This window comes from Rhinolophus sinicus, linkage group LG10, assembly GCF_036562045.2.
Source record: "Rhinolophus sinicus isolate RSC01 linkage group LG10, ASM3656204v1, whole genome shotgun sequence".
In the NCBI taxonomy this organism is placed as follows: Eukaryota; Metazoa; Chordata; class Mammalia; order Chiroptera; family Rhinolophidae; genus Rhinolophus; species Rhinolophus sinicus.
The window spans coordinates 7700112-7723173 of record NC_133759.1 but is presented as its reverse complement, the minus strand read 5'-3'; the positions used below and the strand labels follow the sequence as shown (position 1 = coordinate 7723173).

Sequence of the window (23062 nt, the reverse complement as noted above, 5' to 3'; positions counted from 1 at the left end):
GGCAAATTCTCCTAATACAGCCTCAGTTGGACATTTCTCTTCACCAAAATGATCAATACTGTCTACCTTTTCCTTCATTCACCAAATAAAAACAAAGCTCTTAAAACCAGAACGCGTTATCTTCTCACTTACCTACCCTTATCTCCCACTATCCTGAGACATTAATTAAGCCCAACCTTGCCATTTGCTTTTCCTCAAATGTCATAATTTATTACCTCTATGCTTTTCCATATTTTATATCCCCTTCTAGCATGCCATACTTGAAATTTTAAGCACCATTAAATAGCACCTTTTACTTTAAATTTTGTAACTAATCCTCACGAAAGATACATTGCATTTTTAAGGGTTTTACAACTTGGTTTTTAATGTGCTGTGGCGATTTTAGCATCTGTACACTTGCATGAAACAAGTACAGGTAAGGAGCCCAGCTCAAGGCTTCGCTCAGAGCCAACATTTACTTGACAGCCATTTATTCTAAGGACAATCACACAGTATGTAGGATCATGTTTTATATTAAAAAGATAACCTTCAATATAGTAAAAATTAAATTTAAATGATATCTCCTAACAATTAACTACCGATAGCAATACAAGCATCAGTATGTAGTAAACGAAGTTGTATTAAACAAAGGAAAAAACTCACATAAAGAATTAATCACTAAGTACCTAAGATATAAAAATTGCAGTTCAAATCTGTAAAAAGCAGGGTTTTTACCCCCAAAAAAGCTCACAACCTGAACATTTATACCAGCTTTATTAGAGAAATCTTTATTAGTTAGCCAGGAACAGAATCACTATTCTAACACACACAGCTATTCACCACCTCCATCTAGTGGAAACTAGTTGCAACTACCTAACAGGATAAAATAAAAAACCAACTCACTAAACACGAAAGGCAGGGTGAGGTTTTTTACTTTTTAAAAGCGTAATAATCATAGAGCTAAAATTGTGACTGTTACAAATAAAATAAAACTTTCAGCTATCAAAACTAATGATGGAAAGACTTAAATGTAACAGCTAAAACTATAAAACTTTTAGAAGAAAAAATAGGTATATAAAACTTCATGACTTACATTCGATAACAAACACGCAAGCAAGCAATTAATCAAACCAACCTAATCGCTTATAATTTTTAGTATCTGTAGAATTTGTAGTAATGCCCCCTTCCATTCTTGACATTATGTGTTTTCTTTTTTCTCTCCTATTTGCAGCAAAATTTTAATGGGCTTATATTAGTCTTTTCTAAGAACCGTTTCTGACACAGCTGAGCACTTTGATACTGTATATTTTGTACATTAATTTTTGCTCTATTATTTATTTCCTTCTTTCTTTAATTTTAATTTGACATCATTTTTCTAATTTCTTGAGAAAGATGTGTGGACCACTGATTTTTCAGTCTTTCTTCTTTCCTAATAATACACATTTAGATACAAATTTCCCTCTGGATAAAGTGTTAGCTGCATCCTACAAAATTTAAGGTTCTTATACTTTATTATTCATTGCATGATCAGTAAGACTCAAAGATTTTCCATTTCCATTGCAATTTATTTTTTGATCTATGGATTATTTGGCAATATATGTCTTAATTTTCAAACATATGGGAACTGTCTGGTAATCTTCCGGTTACTGACCTGTAGCATAACACACTGGTCAGGAAAAAAACTCAGCATGGGGTAATTAGCAGCTCAAATCTGATATAATTTGACTTCTTACACAGATGTCTTACAAGGATATGTTGTGCTTACCAGAATACTTGATCCCTACAGGAGAGTTCTTAATCTCAATTAATTAATTTGGTTAATTAATAATTCACATTTTGTTTCCCAACTTTCCAACTTTTGAAAGAATGCTTAGGACAAATCAGTTTCCATAGGTGTCTAATGAACTACGGCTACTGACAAAGTCAACTGTCAGGATAGCAGTGTTGACGATCAGAATCTGAACCACTGTAAATTCACCAAACTAACATTATTTTGGAGGGGCCTACTTTTGTCAGCTTGTAAGCCATATTCCCCAGACATGTGCTCTCTTGCAATGTCTCTTAATTTTCAGAACACAAGAGACATAGCAAACCTTAAAAAGTTAATACATAAGGCATGCCTAGACTTAACACCCAGATGGTAATTACCAACTAAGAAATAAAAGTCTAATGATTAAAAAGTTGGACATCACAGAATTAGTTTGCTTAGCCCAATTCAGCAAAAAAAGAAAAACTATAAACTTAAACAATCTGTGGATTTTATTTAATACTTGATAGTCTCTTTTTAAAAATGCTGGTTATATTATTTAAACCTCTGCTGATATAACTTAAAATCCAGTGAAATGTGAGTTTATCAGTTCACAACCAAAAGCTAACTTACCATCCTCTTGTGAGGAAGGATATGGATAAATGTGGTGGGAAGCTTTTGACTTCTCATCAGTAAATGTACCCTGAAAAGCAAATGAACAAATAACATAAAAATAAAGCACATGGCCAACAAACTATGAGATGCCAGATGCAACATGCCTAAGAATTATAAAGGTATTATTTTACTTACTATATTTTAAAAGTATCATTTTAAGCCTAAAATATTCTTATTATTTTTAGTCAAGGAAAAGGATAGTGATTAATAAGAACAAAAATAAATTATCTATAGACACGGTTTATACTGTTGTATAGAAAAAAAATACAAGTACCTCGTAGCTAATTCTCTATGTATCTCTCAAGTAACCTTATCAGTAATATGAGTACCTCTAACTAATAATTTGAAAAGTTACTCCAAAGTCATCATAAATTATTGTTATTATTAGAAGTGACTCAATGCAGGTTTATGGCCATGAGCGATGTTACCTAGGAAGACATATATATACACACACACACACACACACATATAAATGATGGACATTGACTTGACTCTAGCATGTATGAGGTGTGATGATAAAGTACGATGAATGTTTAAATTTAAAAAATTTATTACAGCAAAAGACACATTGCCATTAATCCCCCTCAAAATAATCCCCCTAGCTTAGAACACACTTATCCCATAGTTCTTGCCACTTTCTGAAGCAGCTCTGGAAGTCCTCTTTTATGAGTATCTTTAGTTGCGCTGTTGTGGTTGTCTCAATGTCCTAAACTGATTCAAAACGTTTATCTTTCATGGTTATTTTGACTTTGGGGAAGGAGCCAGAAGTTGCACGGTGCCAGATCCGGTGAATAAGGTGGATGAGGACACACCGAAATGTTTTTATTGGACAGAAACTGCTATACCAGAAGCGATGTGTGACACGGAGCCTTCAGTTGTGATCACAAAATACAGTGAATGCTGCTGCTGAGTGCCATCCAACAGAAAGGCAGGGATCTTCAATACGGGAAGTGGCGCATCAAACCTTGGTACCACTGTGTGAGAAGCTGTTCGGTGGAGTCAGTGGGGTGTGAGCTACAGTTGAGAGAAGGTGTGTTTTAAAGTGTGCCATAAATCACCCTCCATCATGACATGCTCTGTGTCACACATCACTTCTGGTATAGCAATTTCTGTCAAATAAAAACATTACAGTGTGTCCTCATCCACCTTATTTTCTGGACCTGGCACTGTGCAACTTCTGGCTCTTCCCCAAAGTCAAAATGATTCAGAACATCGAGGCAGCCACGAAAGCGCAACTAAAGATACTCACGAAAGAGGATTTCCAGAACTGCTTCAGAAAGTGGTAAGAACAATGGGATAAGTGTGTTCAAAGTGAGGGGGAGTATTTTGAGGGGAATTAATGGCAGTGTGTCTTTTACTGTAATAATTTTTTTTTATTTAAACGTTTGCTGTATTGTTTGATCACAACTCGTATATATGCTACTATTAATTCAACATTAAAAAAGTGGATGACATACATGCTGACGTCAAGTTTTAGTGAGGCAACAGGTATAATATTACATACATGACTTGGATGACATTTAGACACAAAAATACTCGTTCTAGAGACCCTAAAAATGATGAGAAGTCTTAAAATCAAGTGTACGTAGCACCTAAACAAAATTAACAGAAAACCGTAATAATGGTATTTTAAACAGAAGGAAAATTGTAAAATTGAGGGCTATTTAAAGGGGAATGAGCTACCAAATAAGGCAAGGAGTTCTCCACCATTAGAAGTGTTTGAGTACACTTCTGAACAGACACAGAAGCTGAAAGGGGTGTCAACATCTCACGAGTGGGAGGCGACAGCAGAGCAGAGTATTTAGCACTCTGACCTCTTGCAGTCCATCAGACAGGCCTGGGTTTGAACTCAGCCCGACCATTTATTACTTGTCTGGTATGTGACAAGTATCTAAGTTTTTTTGTACTTCAATGTCGCCTGTGAAATAGAGTGGTAACAATATCTTTTTCATAAGGATTTTATTAGACCTAATAGATGCAATGAACTAATAAGAATAGTGACAGATACACTGTAAGTGCTCATTCAATGGACTAATTGATACATTTTAAATGCTTGAGCAAAGGTCTGATCATGAGTATTCAATAACGGTACGATTATTAGCTCTGGAGGTTATCCCTAGAAAACAACTGCTAAGTCAGATTTCTTAAGAACTATGACAACTAAATGTTCGGTAAAACTGTAGGAAAAATATATAAACTTTTCCCAGGATGGTTTCATAGCAATAAGAGTAAGAAATTTCAGCTTGCAAGGCAATAACCAGGAGGTTAATTTGTTCCATTTCTGCCCTCTATCATTCCACATGTAATAAAGCTACACTTGACAGCCATTCCAATAAACAGAGTCCAAAAGAGAAAATAAGGTTAAGCGATTTGTTCAAAGTCATAATGCTAGTGAAAGAAGAACTGGACTTCAGATTGCCTGATTTAACAACACAATTGTATTACCTTTCTCTTTGGCGGGATGTTTTTAATATATATTTTTAAAAGCTGTACTAAATCTCTAATTGTAACCAGTATTAGAAGCCTTGGCTTTAGGAACTTGGAAAATATCTTACTAAATGCTAAAACATAATTCAACTGGCAATCTCTCTTGTAGCAGAAAAAAGATATTTAATGAGGCTTCTCAATTAAATCTAAGGATTGGTAAAATTTTGTCCTCAAATGAAGTTGTTTCAGAAAATTATCTTCTACATAGGTCTCCTCAGCTAGTTTATCACGACATGGGTTGGCTCATATTACAGTTCAGCCACATGTAGTCACAAACCTACAGGCAGAAAATACCTAGTCTTGGCCTAAAAAGAAGTTACATGAAGGAAATGAAGTTAAAAGTTAGCCCTGGTACATGTGCACCAAGATTAAGTAAGCTTATAGGGAAAATAATTTCCCAGTTATTTTTTAAAAGCCACGAATATAAATAAAATACACATAACGAAGGGGGGGGAGCAGGTTTACTTCTTGAAGTCGTATTTGATCTTCTCCTACCCACAACTGTCACCAACCCTGACTTTGATCCCAGTGCTGCGGCATACGTTGGTCTCGTTCATTCTGCATATGCACCTTTCACGGTAAGACTATGAAGACTCCTCACTGGTGACTTTATTAAATGCTACTCTAGGGCACACACATGTATCAAATCATCAGGTTATATACCTTAAACCTACACAATGTTGTCTGTCAAGTATATCTCAGTAACACCAGGGAAATGCTATTCTGGGCTAAGAATTGAAGATGAGTGGAGAGAAAACATTTGGTAGTGTAAGAACCCAGAGAGAAAACTTTCATTTCATGCAGAGACAAACAAAATTAAATACTATGGTTGCGACTTGTAATACGTTTACTACTACACAATGTTTTGAAGTGATCGTGTCTATTACCTGATGTCGTTTGATGATATCTTTCAATTTGTTGGCCAACTTCAGATCAATGTCTGGAATGAGGTAGATGTTGGGTCTGGTCAGACAATTGCTCTGAGAAATAAAGAATAGATTTTGAAATTCTTTTGGTTTTGAAATAATGTCATATTATTTATGTATCACCCTAATAGCAAAAGGTGTTAATCAAAGCCATACTGCTTAAAATGGGAAGATGTACTTTAGCACAGAATGTCTTATTTCAATAGAAAACCTAGGTGTTCAGCAGAGTACTTAACATCCCCATGTCCCTTCTCTGTAGCTAGGTACACCCTGACAAAAATTGCTGAGGATCATGACCTAAAGAAATTCATCATCTTTTTCACTAAGGTACCATAATGACATATTGATCCTCCTACCCCATTTTACTAAACTTAGCTATCAGTCTAAGTCTAATGTAGTGTTTTCACCTACAGCTATTGTTGGCAGGGGGGAAGTATGTGCTCATTTTGGTTTATCATGTAAGTTACTTAAAATATAAAGACTGTGAATTATAGCTCCTTTTTCCCATTACTAATATTACACATGGCAGTGATTAAAACACGGATATTAACTCCCCAAACCATCACCAAAAATCAACCGACAAACAAAAAATATTCAGTTATTTCTCTAGCTAACAGTCCATGAGACAAGTTTTAGGCATTAGTGAATAATACCTAGCTAAAATTTTGCCCGCTGCCTCTTCCCAGGAAGGTTAATTCAATGATCACTATAAATTACCAATCAATAAAAATACTAGGAAAGAAAAGAATAAAATTAAGTATTGTCTCCTCCAAGTTATAATCTAGTTGGGGAAATAAGATCTATATTTATGGTACAACCATGACACAAATTCAAAGAAAAGGACTGTATAAACAAGTGACTAGTAAAATAAGAGTATTTACATAAAATATGAAAGAAATTCAAATAATGGATTAGGTGAAATTAATAAAGAAAAATATCATAGATTATTTCACCAGAAGTTTAAGATCACCATTCTATAAATAAGTTTGTCATACTTTATAGCCCTAATCCCCCCCAAAACCCATAATAATTTCAGAAAATTTGTATTCCTTTGATTTTTTTTGGTCAATCTAATGAAGTTAATCTTAGAACTAAAAGTATATGCAAGGAAAAAAATTAACTTTCTGTAATTTAGCTTTCTGAGTTGAGTTACCTGCACCAATGTTTTTTCTATGTTCATAAACATCTCAACATTACGATCCATTCGGGAAGGATTCTGTAGATCAAACCTCCGCCTAAAAGAAGAAAATCATTAATTTGTCTCCCCCAACTTAAACAAAACTGAAAACTTGGTTTTAGCATCCAATGCAAATAAGTTGGAAAGATTTGGAAATTAAAATAGCACTCCACAAAATGTATGAGGGTATGTTCTCAGTAGTATAAAGCAGCAGTGTCAATACCTCAAAGATTAAATGTTATGACATTAAGATCTGCTCCAGTCAAAATGAAGCACGTGCTCCATGAAGTACCCCATTTTCCTTACATCTTAAATACTTTACATCATATAGAAAAGTAGTCCACAGATCCAAAGAAAGTGAACTACTATATCCAGTCTTCAAATATAAGTAAAGTCTATCTTCTTTATATACTTAAGTCATTTGTTTAAATTTAAGTGTCTGTGTTCTTTTTGAGATTACTATTATCTTAAATATGGTAAAATTAATCATTTCACCTTTAATTGAAATCTTTCCCCGATGTCTCTTTATGTAAGTACCTAAGCATAACATTCTGATGTTGTTTTCACCTATTCCCGGCCATTTTCATGTGGTTAAATCATTACAAATTTAAACACTTTCTCCATATTTTTAAACTAACACTTAACTTCACTTTTGCTCCATTTTAATTCCACGGAGAGGAATATAGCTTAGTGATTGGGCTGTGAAGTCAAACTGCACTGGGTTTGAATCCTGACCCCATTTTTATTTATGTAATCTTGAGTGATTTACTAATCCAAGGATAAATTTCGTCATGAGTTCAATGGCCCAACATTGAGTTTTTGTGAAGGTTAAATAAGATACATACACTAAGAGCTTAGTATAGTATTTATGCTGCTAGTAATTGATAAATGAATGTTAATGATGGTTATAATTTTTTTTAAAGTGAGGAACACTGGGGAACAGTGTGTTTTTCCAGGACCCATCAGATTCAAGTCAAGTCGTTTTCAATATAGTTTTGTTGTTGCTGTTTTCAATCTAGTTGTGGAGGGTGCAGCTCAGCTCCAAGTCAAGTAGTTGTCTTCAATCTCGTTGTGGAGAGCACAGCTCACTGGCCCATCTGGGAATCGAATGGGCGACGTTGGTGTTATGAGCACTGCCCTCTACCCAACTGAGCCAACCGGCCGCCCATATAATAATTTTTTTATTTTTGCTTTTCCCCCCCTTCTTATTCTTCAAGTCCCTTTAACATTTCTTGTAATACTGGTTTGGTGGCAATGAACACCTTTAGATTTTTCTTGTCTGGGAAGCTCTTTATTTGTCCTTTGATTCTAAATGATAGTTTTGCTGGGGAAAGTAATCTTGGATGTAGGTCCTTGCATTTCATCACTTTCAATATTTCCTGCCAATCCCTTCTGGCCTGCAAAGTTTCTGTTGAGAAATCAGCTGACAGTCTTATGGAAGCTCCCTTATAAGTAACTGTCTGCCTTTCTTTCTCTTGCTGCTTTTAGGATTGTTTCTTCGTCTTTAACCTTTGGCATTTTAATTATGATGTGTCTTGGTGTAGGCCTGTTTGGGACTCTCTGTGCTTCCTGGGCTTGTATAACTATTTCCTTCACCAGGTTAGGGAAGTTTTCAATCATTATTTCTTCAAATGGGTTCTCAATCACTTGCTCTCTCTTTTCTCCTTCTGGTACAACTATGAGGCAAATGTTGGTACGCTTGATGATGTCCCTTCCAGAGGTCCTTCAAACTACCCCCTTTTACTCTTTTTTCTTTTTGCTGTTCTGAACGAGTGTTTTCTACTGTCTTCCAAATTGCTAATTCTATCGATCCTGTTTCCTCTACTCTGCTGTTGATTCCTTCTAGAGTATTCTTCATTTCTGATTCCTTTTTAAGGTTTCTATGTCCTTTTCCATGCTTACTATCTCTTTGTTGAAGTTTTCACTAAGTTCCTTGAGCATCCTTACAACCAGTATTTTGAACTCTGCATCTGGTAGGTTGCTTGCCTCCACTTCATTTAGTTCCTTTTCTGGGGTTTTCTGTTCTTTCATTTGGAACATGTTTCTTTGTTTCCTCATTTTGGATGCCTCTATTTCTATACATTAGGTAGATCTGCTATGTCTCCCAGTCTTGGCCAGGTGGCCTTACGTAGTACTGTGTTTCCTCGTAAATAAGACCTAGCCAGACCATCAGCTCTAATGCGTCTTTTGGAGGAAAAATTAATGTAAGACCTGGTCTTATTTACTATAAGATCACCTGAGCCGGGTGCTCCAGGAGTGTCTTTTGTGTGGGTTGGGTGTGACTTCCTGTTGTAGTTGAGTCTTGATTGCTGTTGGCACGTCAGTGGGAGGGACTGACCCTCAGGCTAACTGACTGTGAGGATTGCCCACGCTTACAACATGTGAGCTGCTATGTGGGGGCTGACCCCATGGGGAGGGATTCGCACCAGTGGGCTTATGTGCCTGTTGAGACTACGCTTTGGATGTGACGCTTGTGGGGCTAATTGGGTGGTGCTCTGCTGTGGCCTGAGGATGCCTTCAGGTGTACTGATTCTGGGGCCTCTTTGGAGGGGTTCCTATGCAGGCCAAGGTCAGCCACTGCCTGTAACTGGCCCTGAGCTATCTGGTAAGAGCTACAAAGCTATCCATGGTTGGTCATTGCCTGTGCTAGACCAGGAGGTACATGGGAGAAGCCACACTTGGAACCAAAGTCAGCTGCTACCAGTACCAAGCCGGGGGTAGCTCAGCAAAAGGCCCAGGGCACCCCAAGGCTTGATGCCTCCTGTCCATAAGGCTCAGCAACTGAAGGAGTGTCAGGCAGTACAAGAGTTGAGTGAGGCAGCACCTTGGCATCACCAGAGTGGCATCACACTAGTGCCAAGCCTGTGGCTACTCTGCAAAAGGGTCAGAGCACACTGAGGCCAGCTGCCCCTTGCTTTGGACCCCCAGTTTTCCAAAAAAGATAGCAGTCTGAGGCTGGTTGTCTGCCACCAAAAGTGCTTCTGGTGGCACACAAGCCAAGGTTGTTTTTTTGATGTTGAAAGAGCCTCCTGCAGTGTTCAGTGTGGGGCTGGTTGCCAGGCTACTTAAAGTGCCTCCTGAGATGTGTGAGTTGGGTGGGACAGGGTTCCAGGGAGTCACCAGGTGGAGCAGGCAGATTTCATCAGGCCAATGCAGATTCAGCTTTGGATGTGTGGGTAGAGGGCTCAACACAGAAAAGATGGTACCTGCATGTAAGCTTCACGGGAGGAGGGCTCAAAACAGGGACAATGGCAGCTGTCCCTCCAGCCTTGCCCACTAGTCACTCAACTGAGTCTCTGCCGGTATGTCTCTGGTGCCTCTTAAGTGGCCATCCATCCATCCACTGGAGCTCAGGGTGAATGCCTGGAAGCGAGACTCTGTACACTGGCCCTTTAAAGAGGACACCTGTGTTTCCAGCTGTCTTTCATCTCACCCCAACAGATGGAATCCTGCTGATTTTCACAGCCAGATGGTGTGGGGACTCCTCTTCCTGCCACTGGAACCCTGGGCTGGGGAGTCCGGTGTGGGGCTGGGGCCCCTTGCTTCTTAGGGGGTCCTCCACAGCTGAGATATCCCTCCTGATGCTCAACCACCACACGTGGGTGTGGGGCCACCCGATCCACATCTCCACCACTCCTGCCAGTCTCCTCGTGGCTTCTTTATAACCTCAGTTACAGGACTTCTGTTCAGCTAGTCTGCAGATAATTCTCCAGGTTGAACACTCTATAAATTAGCCGTAATTTTAATGTGGTCATAGAAGGAGGGAAACACAGCATTTCGACAATTTTTTAAAATCATTACTACTATGTACCACCTAGGATTAGGAAGTCTGAGTCCAGAACTAATGCTTTTACCTCTCATGTCATCCTATTTTACCCCGCAGATGCTCACTGCACCTCCAACCTTTCTTTCGAAATTCTGTAGCCTCTCCAGGATGTCACTACCCACTCAATGGCTCGATACTATCACTTTCAGAATCAGTCCACAAGTCATTTCCTCTATGAAGCTATTTCTGTCTTCCTTCATGTTCCTAACACATGCTGTGCATACTGTTGTTACGGCCCCACAACAGAATCATCTCATTGGAGAGACATCTCTTTAGATGCCTTGACGAAAAGGACCAGGTTTTTAAATTTTTTCCTATGTAGCCCTAGAGACTAATAGAATGTGTCTTTATAAAGCAAACCACTCAATAAATCATAATTTATTATGGCTGAGGTCTAGTATTTGTTATGAAATTTTCATTATTACACTAGGACAGACTGAAATGTTTCCTAAAATAAATTCAATTCAGAGCTTAAGCAAAGTGTCCATTAAAGCAAAGAAATTGGTAATTTAGAAGAGAACTAGTTACAGCTTTAAAAACAGCATTTATAGATAAGAGGGAGCACTGTCCCGAGTAACCGTATCTTGATTTAACCTTGGTACACAGAACTTTTCCTTAAATTCCATTCTTTTGGTATTTGAGTAACCTCCTTTCCTAACCTCTTTTGAGGAAGGGGTAGCTTAGAAATTCCAAGCAATTTCCATTAACTGGCAGGACAACTGATTATCAACAGACGAACTGGGACAATCCTCTTACAGCTGACAACCTTCCCAGGGTTCTTTTCAGCACAATAAAAAGAGAGACGTGTGTCTCCCCTTCTAAAGACAGGGTCACTCTTTCACAGGCTTCTGATAATAGAAGAACTGTACCCAGAAATGCATCACTTAACAGAATTGCTTACATAAGAGTTTACTCATTATTCGTAGAGAAATTGCTTCCTTAATTAATGATTCAGATAATAATGCTGAAGGGAATTATCTCTATTACAAATCGGAGGAATAGTTTGAAAGCAGTCATTAAACAAATAAAAAGAGGGCTGCCTGGATTGATCTGCAAATGAATAGTAAACATTTAATCAATCTATTAATAGAGAAACAATCAAGAATTTATCCTGTCTTTCCAACTGTTGATATACAGTTTCTCTTAAGAAAAAAAAAATACCGCAGACCTAGAGAACATTATGCTAAGTGAAATAAGTCAGTCGGAGAAAGACAAATACCATATGATCTCACTTATATGTGGAATCTAAAAATCTGAATAAATGAGCAAAGTAAACAGAAATAGTCTGAGATATACAGGAAAAACTGATGGTTGCTAGAAGAGAGGAGGGTGTGGATGAGGGAGAAGGGGAAGAGATTAGACAGCATAAATTGGTAACTACAATATTGCCATGGGGATATGAAAGACAGTTTGGGGAATATAATCAATGATGTCAAGATTTTGTAGGGCGTCAGATGGACACCTGTCTTATTAGGGAGACCACTTCATGGACCGTGTAGATGCTTGACCACTGCACTGTACGCCTGAAGCTGAAGTTGAATAATATTGTATGTCAACAATAATGTAATATATATATAGTCACGGGATACGGAGTATACCATAGGGAGTAGAGTCAATGGAATTGTAATAGATATATACGATGTCAGAGGGGCAACAGATGGGGGGGGTTATCAATTTGAGGGGTGAAATGTCTAACTATTGCATTGCTTTGTACACCTGAAATTAATAAAAATAAATAAACAGCTACTAAATGAAGAAGTAATGGCAGATAACAGTCTTTTGTAAGGAATAATCTAATAACAATAAAGACCGACATACATTAGAATGTCTATGTTCTATTTTTTTCAAAATTAGATAAAGTTGTAAAGCTAGGCTATGACGACTGTCCATTATAGAGAAACAACCACATGATATGCCTGCAGATGGAACAACAGAACGTTCTCTATGAAGTACAGTAAGTCCTCACTTAACATCGTGGATAAGTTCTGTGACTAAGGTTCCTACAGCACCTCAGTGTTATATGAAACTACACTAAACAAAAACTACGTTGAATAAAACGTTATTTGAGGACCTTCTACACTCTTGCAAGCAGGCAAAAAAAAAAAAGAAAAGAAAAGAAAAGAAAAAATACCCCAAACACCTTAAGTTCTCACTTCAGTAGCACATATACTAAAATTGGAATAGAGAGATTAGCATGGCCCCTGCACAAGGATGACATGCAAATTCGTGAAGTATTCCATATTTTTATAAGATGTCACAGGGGTAGTAGCTTGGGGGAGGAGGGTTATCACTTTGTGAGGGGTGTAAATGTCTATTACGTTGCTTTGTACACCTGAAAGTAAAAATAAATAGATAAATAAAAATGCTGAACCTGAATCAGACTAAACCTCTACCACGTTTCCCCAAAAATAAGACCAGGTGTTATACTGATTTTTACTCCATTAGTTCTTATTTCCAGGGGATGTCTTGTTTTTTCATGTACAACAATCTACATTTATTCAAATACAGTCATGTCTTCTTCTGAAACATCATCATAATGCACTAAATGCATTCGTCTGGCTGAGATCTTAACTGGGGCTTATTTTTGGGGTGGATCTAACAACCACTTTACTAGAAATTTACACAACTATGTTAAATAATATCCCAGGGAAATATTAGCAAAATTCAGAATGTAGACAATTCTATAAGGCAACCTGTGTTTGTAAAAAAATAACTTGCAAGGAAAAGAGGAGGAAAAGAGAGTGAGAAGGAAAACTACACATTCGTTTAGAGACTTAAGATTCATCTCAACCAAATGCAATGTATGAATCTTGTTTGAACACTGATTCAAACAAAACGTAAAAACCATTCACGAGATAATCCGGGAAACTTGAACACTAAGTAAGAGGTTATTTAATAATACTGAAAAGTTATTGATAACTTTCTTAGTTGTGATAATGGTACTATATTTTAAAAATCCTATTTTAGAAACAAACACATAGTGAAATATTTACAGATGAAATTATGTAAGTAAAAATGCATGATGGTAAACGGCAGTTCATTATTTTCTGTTCTTATATCTAGTTTGCATCTTCCATAACAAACTAGATTGGTTTGCCAAACAATGATTTAGTAACATAACAGATTAAAGCTTTCCTGAGTCAGCATTATACTCTGTAAATAAGTATTTAAAATATATGGATATCTTTAAAATTTTAAATGAAGAATTCAGTTATAACCTTTATTTAAGAAAGTTTATCTGATTTATCTTGCAAAAGTAGGGAAATAAGCTTTGCAATTTGTAATATAGAAAGATGCTCAAACTTGCTCATAAACAGAAATGCAAATTGAAACTAAAATTCTAAAACCTTTTTGAATCTATCACCAATTGGCAAAGAAAGGTGAGGTAATACAGAATACAAATAAATACACTGTTGGCCAGTGAGAGGGGAAAGGTACATTCTCGATACATTGTTGGTAGGACAATAAATTATTTGTATTATGTTTCTTGTTATTTCAACGAGAGTATCTTAATTCCTTATGCCCATCTGGGCAGGTCTCATAGGAAGGCTCTAGAAAAGGGGAAAAAAAAAATTTAAGAGATATTTGTGCCCTATGCTACCACAACCCTAGAGAGAAAGAGGCAACAAATGAACACATTGTCTTTCTTTCTGACTTTTAAAACCTTTGGCCATTCACACTGTAAATATGAGCTCTCCATTGAGGGCTTATTAATTAATTATGAGTCTTCTGCTTTGTTTTCCTCTTGCGACCTGAGGCAATGTCTTGCAACAACCTTTCAATTTCAGGGGATACCTACTGTCTTCAGCTAGCCATACTGCTCCAGTTTTGCAGCTTCTTGTAAATATATTTAGGGGTGTTCTCTTTTCATTCTCAGCTACACATAGAAAATATAATCTGAATACAAATAATCAACAATGGATCCTAGAGAATGAGTTTAACTCCTGGGACAGTGATGTGAAGGGCTTCTGAAGCAAACTTCTAAAAGGTAAAACAAAAATGCACAGAGCTGGGGACAAGGCTAACAGCAGACAGCAGTACCTGGAACAGCTGTGTGGGAAGTGACCGAAGCTGGCCTCCAGGGCAAGGGGCTTTATTTAGGGATGGCAAGCTAAAAAGCCTGGAGACCATCACCAGAAAGCTGGTCTAGTAAAGCTACACCAAAACAGTAGCAAACAGCTTAAAGCTAATTAGTGCTTGTAAATAATTATGGGGGGAGGGAGGTCTATTATACATAAGTAGATCAAAAATTAGATTACGCTAGGTGTGTGACTTTGGGGATAAGGAACTTGGTTTGGATCCTTGCTACATTGTTATTTTTTAACAGAAAAGCAAGATGACTAACAGAAGGCAGTGTTTTAAAATATGGTATTAAAATGCATAATTCTTCCCAAGTTAAAACATCTAAACCACCTTTGTGCTAAGTGACAACCTTACTGACCGGCATGTCTTGAAGTGAGGCACAAGGACCATCTAGAGCTTTCTGAAAACGCCCATTTTCAGTATCTGTCCACGAAGCCCGGTAATCTGTATTTTTAACAGGGACTCCAAGTGATTCCTAAAGTGTGAAAGAAAGCCAGTGCCAGAGACCTACTGGGGTAACATCTTAAAAAAACTTTTAATCTGACAGAACATAAAAGTTAGACAACCAAGTTTTAAGGTAGAAATAAAAGTACTGTAATTCTAATTTACATATGAACACCAGAAACAAAAAGGTCTGAGCGTGTCTGCAAGAAATAAATGTCAGCAGTGAATAATGTCATAGGAAAAAAATAAAGGTCACTTCTCACATTAAGGCAAATTCTAAACTTTATGCTGAATGAACCTAGTTTACCACTGCAAAGAAAAACTAGCAAAATAACAATCAATAATCTCTTTGGGGGGCATAAAATACGATTACAACATACAGCAATCTGTTTATAGCTATAAGAGAATAAACAAGGTCCTAATCCCTCTGCACAAGGACACTAACATTTGCTTTTCCATTACTGAGTTAAATCTGGTTGCCATTTAATCTCTCGATCTGCAGGAAATGCTTCTAGATTTCCATAGCATGTCAAAAATCACTCTACTTGGTATCCCTCAGTTATATGCAACTAAACTTGAAATTAGCCCAGTTTTATCCTTCACTGAAAAACCACAAAGAAGGCACTCGTTTTTACTATTTAGAGACATCCAGAAATGTCAAAATCAAACACTCGATCTGTACAGTCTATTCACAAATATACCAGTAATTACCAGGTGTTCCTATGCAACCTCATCTCACATAATACTCCAGCTTGACATCAATGGAACCTACAAACAGGCAGGAAGTAAGAAAGAAGAACCAAAAAGAACAAGAGCAAGAGTGTTTGGCCATAATGTGGAAACCAGCTAACATAGGAGCTAGACTGTGAGGTTCAGTGGAGAACACAAACAGAGGGGAATGTTGGGCGTGGGGAACTATCAGAGGAGCTGTGAAGATGACAGGTAACTATTCAGATGTCCATAAATATGGTCAAAGTGTAAGTGACCCGCTCTACAAGTGTGCAAGTCACGGGAGATGGGGGAAGATACGCACTACAATTGGGTGTATAATTATACCTGGAAGAGGATGGTTCTAGTACAATACGAGTAAAGGGTTTGGAAAAATTCTTACTCCTCACTCCTCTTAAAGTCTCTCATTCTATCCTTTACTTCTTTTTCGGCTCTATTTTTAATTTAAGGACATTTTATTTTACATATCCTTCAAAACCACCTAAATCCTTTCAGATAAAAACATTTCATTGTGCTGGATCACAAAGCGAGTTCTGTAACATGTGATTTAGGAAAAACCATTTCACTTTGAGACTCTGCAAGAGTCCAGGTCAGAATTTGGAATACAAGATGGACAAGAAAACAGAGAAAAGAGTTCCAACTGGGAATCTAGAGCTAGAGTCCAAACAGTACTTGACAGTACTCAGGCACGCTGTCAATCCCAGATCAGAGAACACTCTGTAGTTGGAGCTGTAACACCAGAGCCAAAAACAGAACTGAAAAACAGAAAGCTGCTCTGATAACAACAAACTCTCATGTTCACTTAATCAATTAAGCATTGTCTATTAAACACCCACCCATATATAACAAGTTCTAGAAAATATACTCAAGTCTATAACTCTTTCTATTTACTATAAATAATCATTTACTTATAAACTTGTCCTGACTGTTGATGTGAATACTTATTTGCATTTCCCAGCCATAAAGTATTGAATTAGCTTAACTTTGTATTAAAACACATGAATTACACGAGTATTCTAAGTGAAAAATGCTAAGATTACAAACTGTCCACAGACATGCAACTAAAACCACCAAACAACCTCAAGTCAATGCACTCCAGCACCCCTCTTAAGCCCCTTCCTGTGAAGCGACTCCCCCATCACCCTTGAACTCAGAACTATCACCATTAAACATTCACTAGTCCTGGCAGCTGAATCTCCCACACTGAGACGGGAACCAAAGTTCAAGAAAGAAAAGGAAGAGAGCAGAGAGAGCAACAGACAGAGACAGAGACAGAGAGAGACAGGGCAGGAAAAGGTGGAGTGGAGGGAAAAGCAAAACTGTAGGAACGAGCAGGAATTCTCATCCTGGCTCCAGCGCTGCCCTTGCAATGATGTGGCCTCCTCTGAGCCAGACTCCTTTTTATGTGTCCTGAGCACAGCCACCTGGATGACTGTCGTTGTGAAGGCCTGGCTCACTAGAAAACTTAAAACTGCGAACTTCCAGTACATTGTAAGTTCATAATACACACATGTACTTCACAGTGAGGTTACCTTCCGATTTGCTAACAATGCACGCCCATCTATAACCATATATAAAAAATAGCTTGCCTAATAAATGCAATCGTTTGATATTTTCTTGGATGTGGGCACAAAGTAAATAAGGGCTCCAAATAAGACAATCTACTTTGCATGTTAAGCATAATGTACTTACAGATTTTTCCAACACCATACAAAGAAGGAATAGGATTTAACATCAAATAACAAATATCACATCAAAACATGCAAATGCAAAAACTTACCATCCCTGTTCATTTTTATATTTGTAAGCAGCCCCAAGAATGTGACACAAGGTGCCTCCAGCTTTGAAATCCATGAAACATTTTGCCTATAAATGATACAAGTTACACATGAGAAAAATAAAAGTTCTGACAAAATTAACTATGTCTGAATTCTAAGTTTAATAAACTCAAAGATATAAGCAACTCCTTTAATACTTTTTGGAGCAAATAGAGGTATAAACAAAATTTTCCAAAAATGGATGCAAAATAATATTTCTTTTTGTATTCAATTAACGTATTACTCTATAAGTAAACAGTCTGAAAAACTAGATTTACAAAAGATACATTAAAATGTTTCAACAGGAGACAACAGAAAAAATACTGATATACTACAAATTCCACTGGTAAATTTAAAGTTTGATTTTTAAAATGTTAAAATTCTAGTAACAATTTCCCATAATATGGTCCTGTAGAATAAGTAAGATTTAGTATACATTAAATTTTTTTCCTATTTAATTTCCTGACTTTAAATTATCAGAAAAATTGTAACTGAACTCTATAATACTTTAATGACTACTAAAACACAGTATTACTATATTTAATTATATATAAACTTATAGCTAAAATCTGCACAATTTAAAAGATTGGCACTTTATGGATTATAAAAGTATAACTCAAATAAATTAAATGCTGAATGATTTCCACATCATGGAAGTAAAAACTTAATATGAACTGATCATCATATAGGCCAGTAAGATGAAGTTTTGGAAATACACCATGCATTTTTTCTTTGAAAATTATTACGACAAAATAATATAATGAAAATAACTGTATGATATCAAATATTAAGAAGAAAGAGAAAATAGAATGGTGGTTGCCAGGGGCTGGAAAGAGGGAGAAATGGGAACAAGAGTTCCAGTTTGGGAAAATCAAAAAGTTCTGGAGATGGAAAGTGGTCATGTTTGTACAACAATGAGATGTATGTAATACCACTGTACACTTAAAATTATTAAAATGGTATATTTTTAATGTTACATATATTTTCCCACAAAAATTTTAATAAAAGTTTTTTAAATAAAAATTAGGAAGTATTAAGATGAACTCTTCTAAAGTTAAGCTGACAAGTAAGCCCTCTACGTCAGTCTCGTTATCCTGTGTCTTTTTAAAGACATGGGTCCTGAGTTCCTAATTTTTTTGCCAACACTATTCCCAGTACATCCCAAATGCTACATTACATATTCTTAGACAAATATATCTGGATGCAATTCTTATCACTGACAACTTACTTAGCTGAGAAAATGCACAAGTCATTACAATTTTATAGTATTCACATCTTAAAGTAGAATAATGTGCTAGGTGGGCACTTACTAGAGTAGAATGAGACTTAGTTCTCTTCCTAAGCCTTTCCTGAACCCCCTGAGATTGGGCGAAATGTTCCCTCACGCTACACATGCATGTCACTACTGCACACACGCACACCACTCATAGCACAATACTGAAATGAATGTTCTATAGATTTATCTGTAATATGAACTCCCTGAGGACAGGAACAGTGTCTTATTCAAATCTTTAACACCAATATTCAGCAGAGTGCCTGACAAAGTAGGTACGTAATCTGTGAAAATTTTCTCAACAGTTCAGCTGTACTCTAAAATCATTTAAAAATTCAGATCCATGTTACTGAGAAATACATACTGAGCAGACCAGAACATTAAAACATCTGCACACATAGTTTATGGTTAAGGTCAATTGTCGCGTCCAGCACCAACACGGGCAGTTGAGGGTGCGAGAAGGGGCGGCTTTGGGTTAAGTTTTTAAGAAAGAAAGAAACAGAGACTTAATGCAGTTAAATCTCAGAAGGCCAGGGGGTCTCACAGTCACCAGAGACTGGAGCCCCCAATGGGGCCAATTGGTGGCTTTTATTGATAAGCATACAAGGGAATAGCGTTGTTTCTGACATGGTCTGTGAGACTCATTTATCACGTCATGGAGACAACCCAAACCAACTATGTTGGTCCCCAAACAGCCGAAGCACAAGTCCTATGATGACTGAGGTGAGGTATGCGACTCCCTAAGGGACATGTATCCCATGTCGAAACTGTTCCACAGAGCTAAGCAGAGAGGGCTTGATCTTGATCACTCTCTTGACCTCTCTCACAGTCAGGTGAGAGGGGAAAGCCAGAGTCAGCAGTGGTTTTTCCCAGGCAGGGGAAGGGGAGGCAAGGCCCCTTCCCAGATCTTTCTAAGGCAGCTCATCGGGGGTCTCCACGCGGTTCCGCCTGGCTTGAGTTGTTCCCCCCGTGGGGAATCTTACTCGTCATTGGCTGCAAACCCTCTTTTGGAGACTAGATAGAGACATGAGGTGTAAAACAAGATAAAACAAAGTCCCAAAAAGGCACAGTCTCACAGACTCTTCTTTCCTTAAGGAAAGACACGGGGGGACAATCGGCTAGGCTGTTGTGTGACAACAGTCAATTTTTTGACAGGTATTAAATTCGAGAAATTAAATCATTATCAGATACATGCTCAAGACAAAAATAACTTCTTCATGTCAACCACTATTGGGACAAGTGACGAACGAAGAAGTAGAAAACTGCGGCCTTCAATTTTCCAGTGGTAATAGCTGAATAAATGGAAAGAGGGAAATTCATGAACCTGTCATGGGCATGAGTTTCAGTAATAACGTGCAACAAGAAAAACATCCTTAAAGATGCGGCAGAATAAAAAACCAAACAAACGCTCACCACACAGCAAGGATTCTTAGAGCCAACACAGAAATGGATTTGGGATTCTGGCCCTCATGACAAGCTCAGTATCAGAATCACCCAGATAAAAAGCAGTACACCAGAGTCAGGGAATGGAGAGCTGGAGGCAGACAAGACACTTCTCAGGGACACCCACTGGGCTGGACCGTATTTCCTGACTCAACCCTGATCCCAACCACCCCACCCTAAAGAGGCCTTGCTCTCTAACTGACTCTGGATGTAGTTCACGTATAAAAGCTCATGCTCTTAAACATTCTCTAAAGCAGAAGCACAGACTGCCAAGAGTCAATTCCTCTCTATTAGTATTGGAAAACCTAAAGAATAAAAGGGCAACAGGGTACCAAAACTTGAGCTTTCCAGAGCCAGTGAGATCACGCCTGATGCGCGTATCCCAGCAGCTACACTCCCCATCTGAGACTCCAGAGGTCAGGGGCAGCTTCAACAGGCTGCTTCTATTCCCAGCAGGGTGACCACATTGCTTTTGATAAGCTGTTCCATCTCTGGCAACTAAACTGGAAATTTAATCTTATTCTGGATGTATATATACGGTCTCATCCTACCTATTTATAGCCCACCTAAAATTCTGATTAGAATGAAACCTAGAAAAATGTGTGGCTGAATTTCTAGAAAGAAGGCAAATCCCCAGGTGTGAAAATCAAAGAAAAAAATCAAAATGGTAATCTTGTGAGGTAAAATACATGACTCTAGACTGATATGGGGGTGGGGATAACGAGGACATTAAACAGACAATAATGTCAGCTTTGATCATCTACAGGCTAAGGTTTTCCAGGCTATGCAAGGACAGAAAATAAGATCTTAGACCTAAGCAAGGGAAGTTGTTAAACTAAGACAATCACCCACCACACACATATAAAGCCAGAGGTGTCAACAGGTGGTACCATGAGGAAAAGGATGAGCAAGAAAAAAATATGTGCCAGCCAAAAACTAAAGAGGAAAATAAGCTTCCCTTGTCAAGCGAGTTTGGGTTTAGAACTGACACTAACCACTTAGTCTTGGAACCTAATGCCAAATTAAAATAAGAATTGGTCCTAAATTTGGCAGGTTCTCTAAAGGGCCTTACAAGCAAACTCTCAGCCCAGACCAACAGGACTGCCTGATAAAGTTCCACTGAAGGAGAGCTCATAGGCCAAAATTCAAACACACAAAGAAACAAAACACAAGTGTTTTTAAGTCAACAAACAGCAAGATTAGAATCCTAAAATTTTCAGATAACAGAAAAAATATAATAGGGCTTCTATAAAATCAGAATATATAAAATGGTTAAAATGAGAAAAATTTGAAAAAAATACACGTAACTCCTAAAATGAATAACATTCAATAAAACTAAAAGCATAACTGTCAGGTTATATAGGGGATTAGACAACTAGATAAAGAATAGAAGTTAAAATTTCTTTGAAATTGTAAAGGATATAAATCCTCAGCTTCAAGAAACACATCAGTCTTGGGGCGGCCAGGATGGCTCAGTTGGTTAGAGCACGAGCTCTGAACAACAGGGTTGCCGGTTCAGTTCCTACATGGGCCAGTGAGCTGTGCCTTCCACAACTAGATTGAAGACAAGAGCTCAGATGGTTCAGTTGGTTAGAGCACAAGCTCTCAACAAGGTTGCCGGTTCAATTTCCACATGGGCAGTGGGCTGCGCCACCTGCAACTACGATTGAAAGCGGCGACTGAACTTGGAGCTGAGCTGCGCCCTCCACAACCAGATTGAAGGACGGCTTGATTTGGAGCTGATGGGCCCTGGAGAAACACACTGTTCCCCAATATTCCCCAATAAAAAAAAAAAGGAAAAAGTACTCATTACAAGAAAAAATTAAAAATAAAATAAAAAATAAAATTTCAGCTACTTCAGACTCTGAGTTGACCTTCTAATAGTCTTCTAGGTCTTAGCTTTATTGTTTTTAAACATAGATGCTTAGGATCTTTTTTAAAAGGTAGAATACAAAACTGGCTCTATCCTATCATTACAATTTATGTTTATGCTATGTATGCGTATGTACTAAGCTGTGAAGGAATTAGGGAAAAATGAGAATTTTCACTTGTGGTAGAGATAAAGACTTTTTTTCTTGTTTCAATTCATATTATGTTTGCCTATATAATATACTTTTGGCCTTATGAAATACTTTTTTCCTAAATCATCGTAACTTCTCAGTTATATTAGATAGAACATACCCTATGTTGAGCCAGCTTTTTTAATATCCTGTATAATTTAGGAAGTTAGTTATAAAGTTCCATTTTGATTAAGAAATTAGCCCAAATAGTGAACTATTATATCAGTACTGTTTGTTTAAGAGAAAAAGAAACTTTTTAAGGTAAATAGCTTACATGTTTCACTAAAACATTGTTTGCTTTGTCTCATCCACTTTTGTTTTAAACAATTACACATTATAGCAATCCCTTTCATTTGGGAAAATGCTAAACACTATTTTGGAGGAAGAGAAGTATAT

At 37.4% G+C, this 23062-nt stretch overlaps 1 protein-coding gene and 1 pseudogene across 2 annotated transcripts in view; one reads left to right on the top strand and one right to left on the bottom strand.

Moving 5' to 3' along the window:
- SMARCC1 (SWI/SNF related BAF chromatin remodeling complex subunit C1) overlaps positions 1-23062 on the bottom strand; it is a 137378-nt gene that overhangs the window by 103230 nt on the left and 11086 nt on the right. For both annotated transcript variants that reach the window (XM_019723988.2, XM_019723987.2), the window contains exons 3-6: positions 17854-17939; positions 6968-7049; positions 5776-5868; positions 2360-2429 (exon numbers count right to left, since the gene is read on the bottom strand). In XM_019723988.2, coding sequence (XP_019579547.2) covers positions 2360-2429; positions 5776-5868; positions 6968-7049; positions 17854-17939 — 331 coding nt within the window. The remainder of the gene's footprint in view (positions 1-2359; positions 2430-5775; positions 5869-6967; positions 7050-17853; positions 17940-23062) is intronic.
- On the top strand, positions 12963-13063 carry LOC141567407 (U6 spliceosomal RNA; annotated as a pseudogene).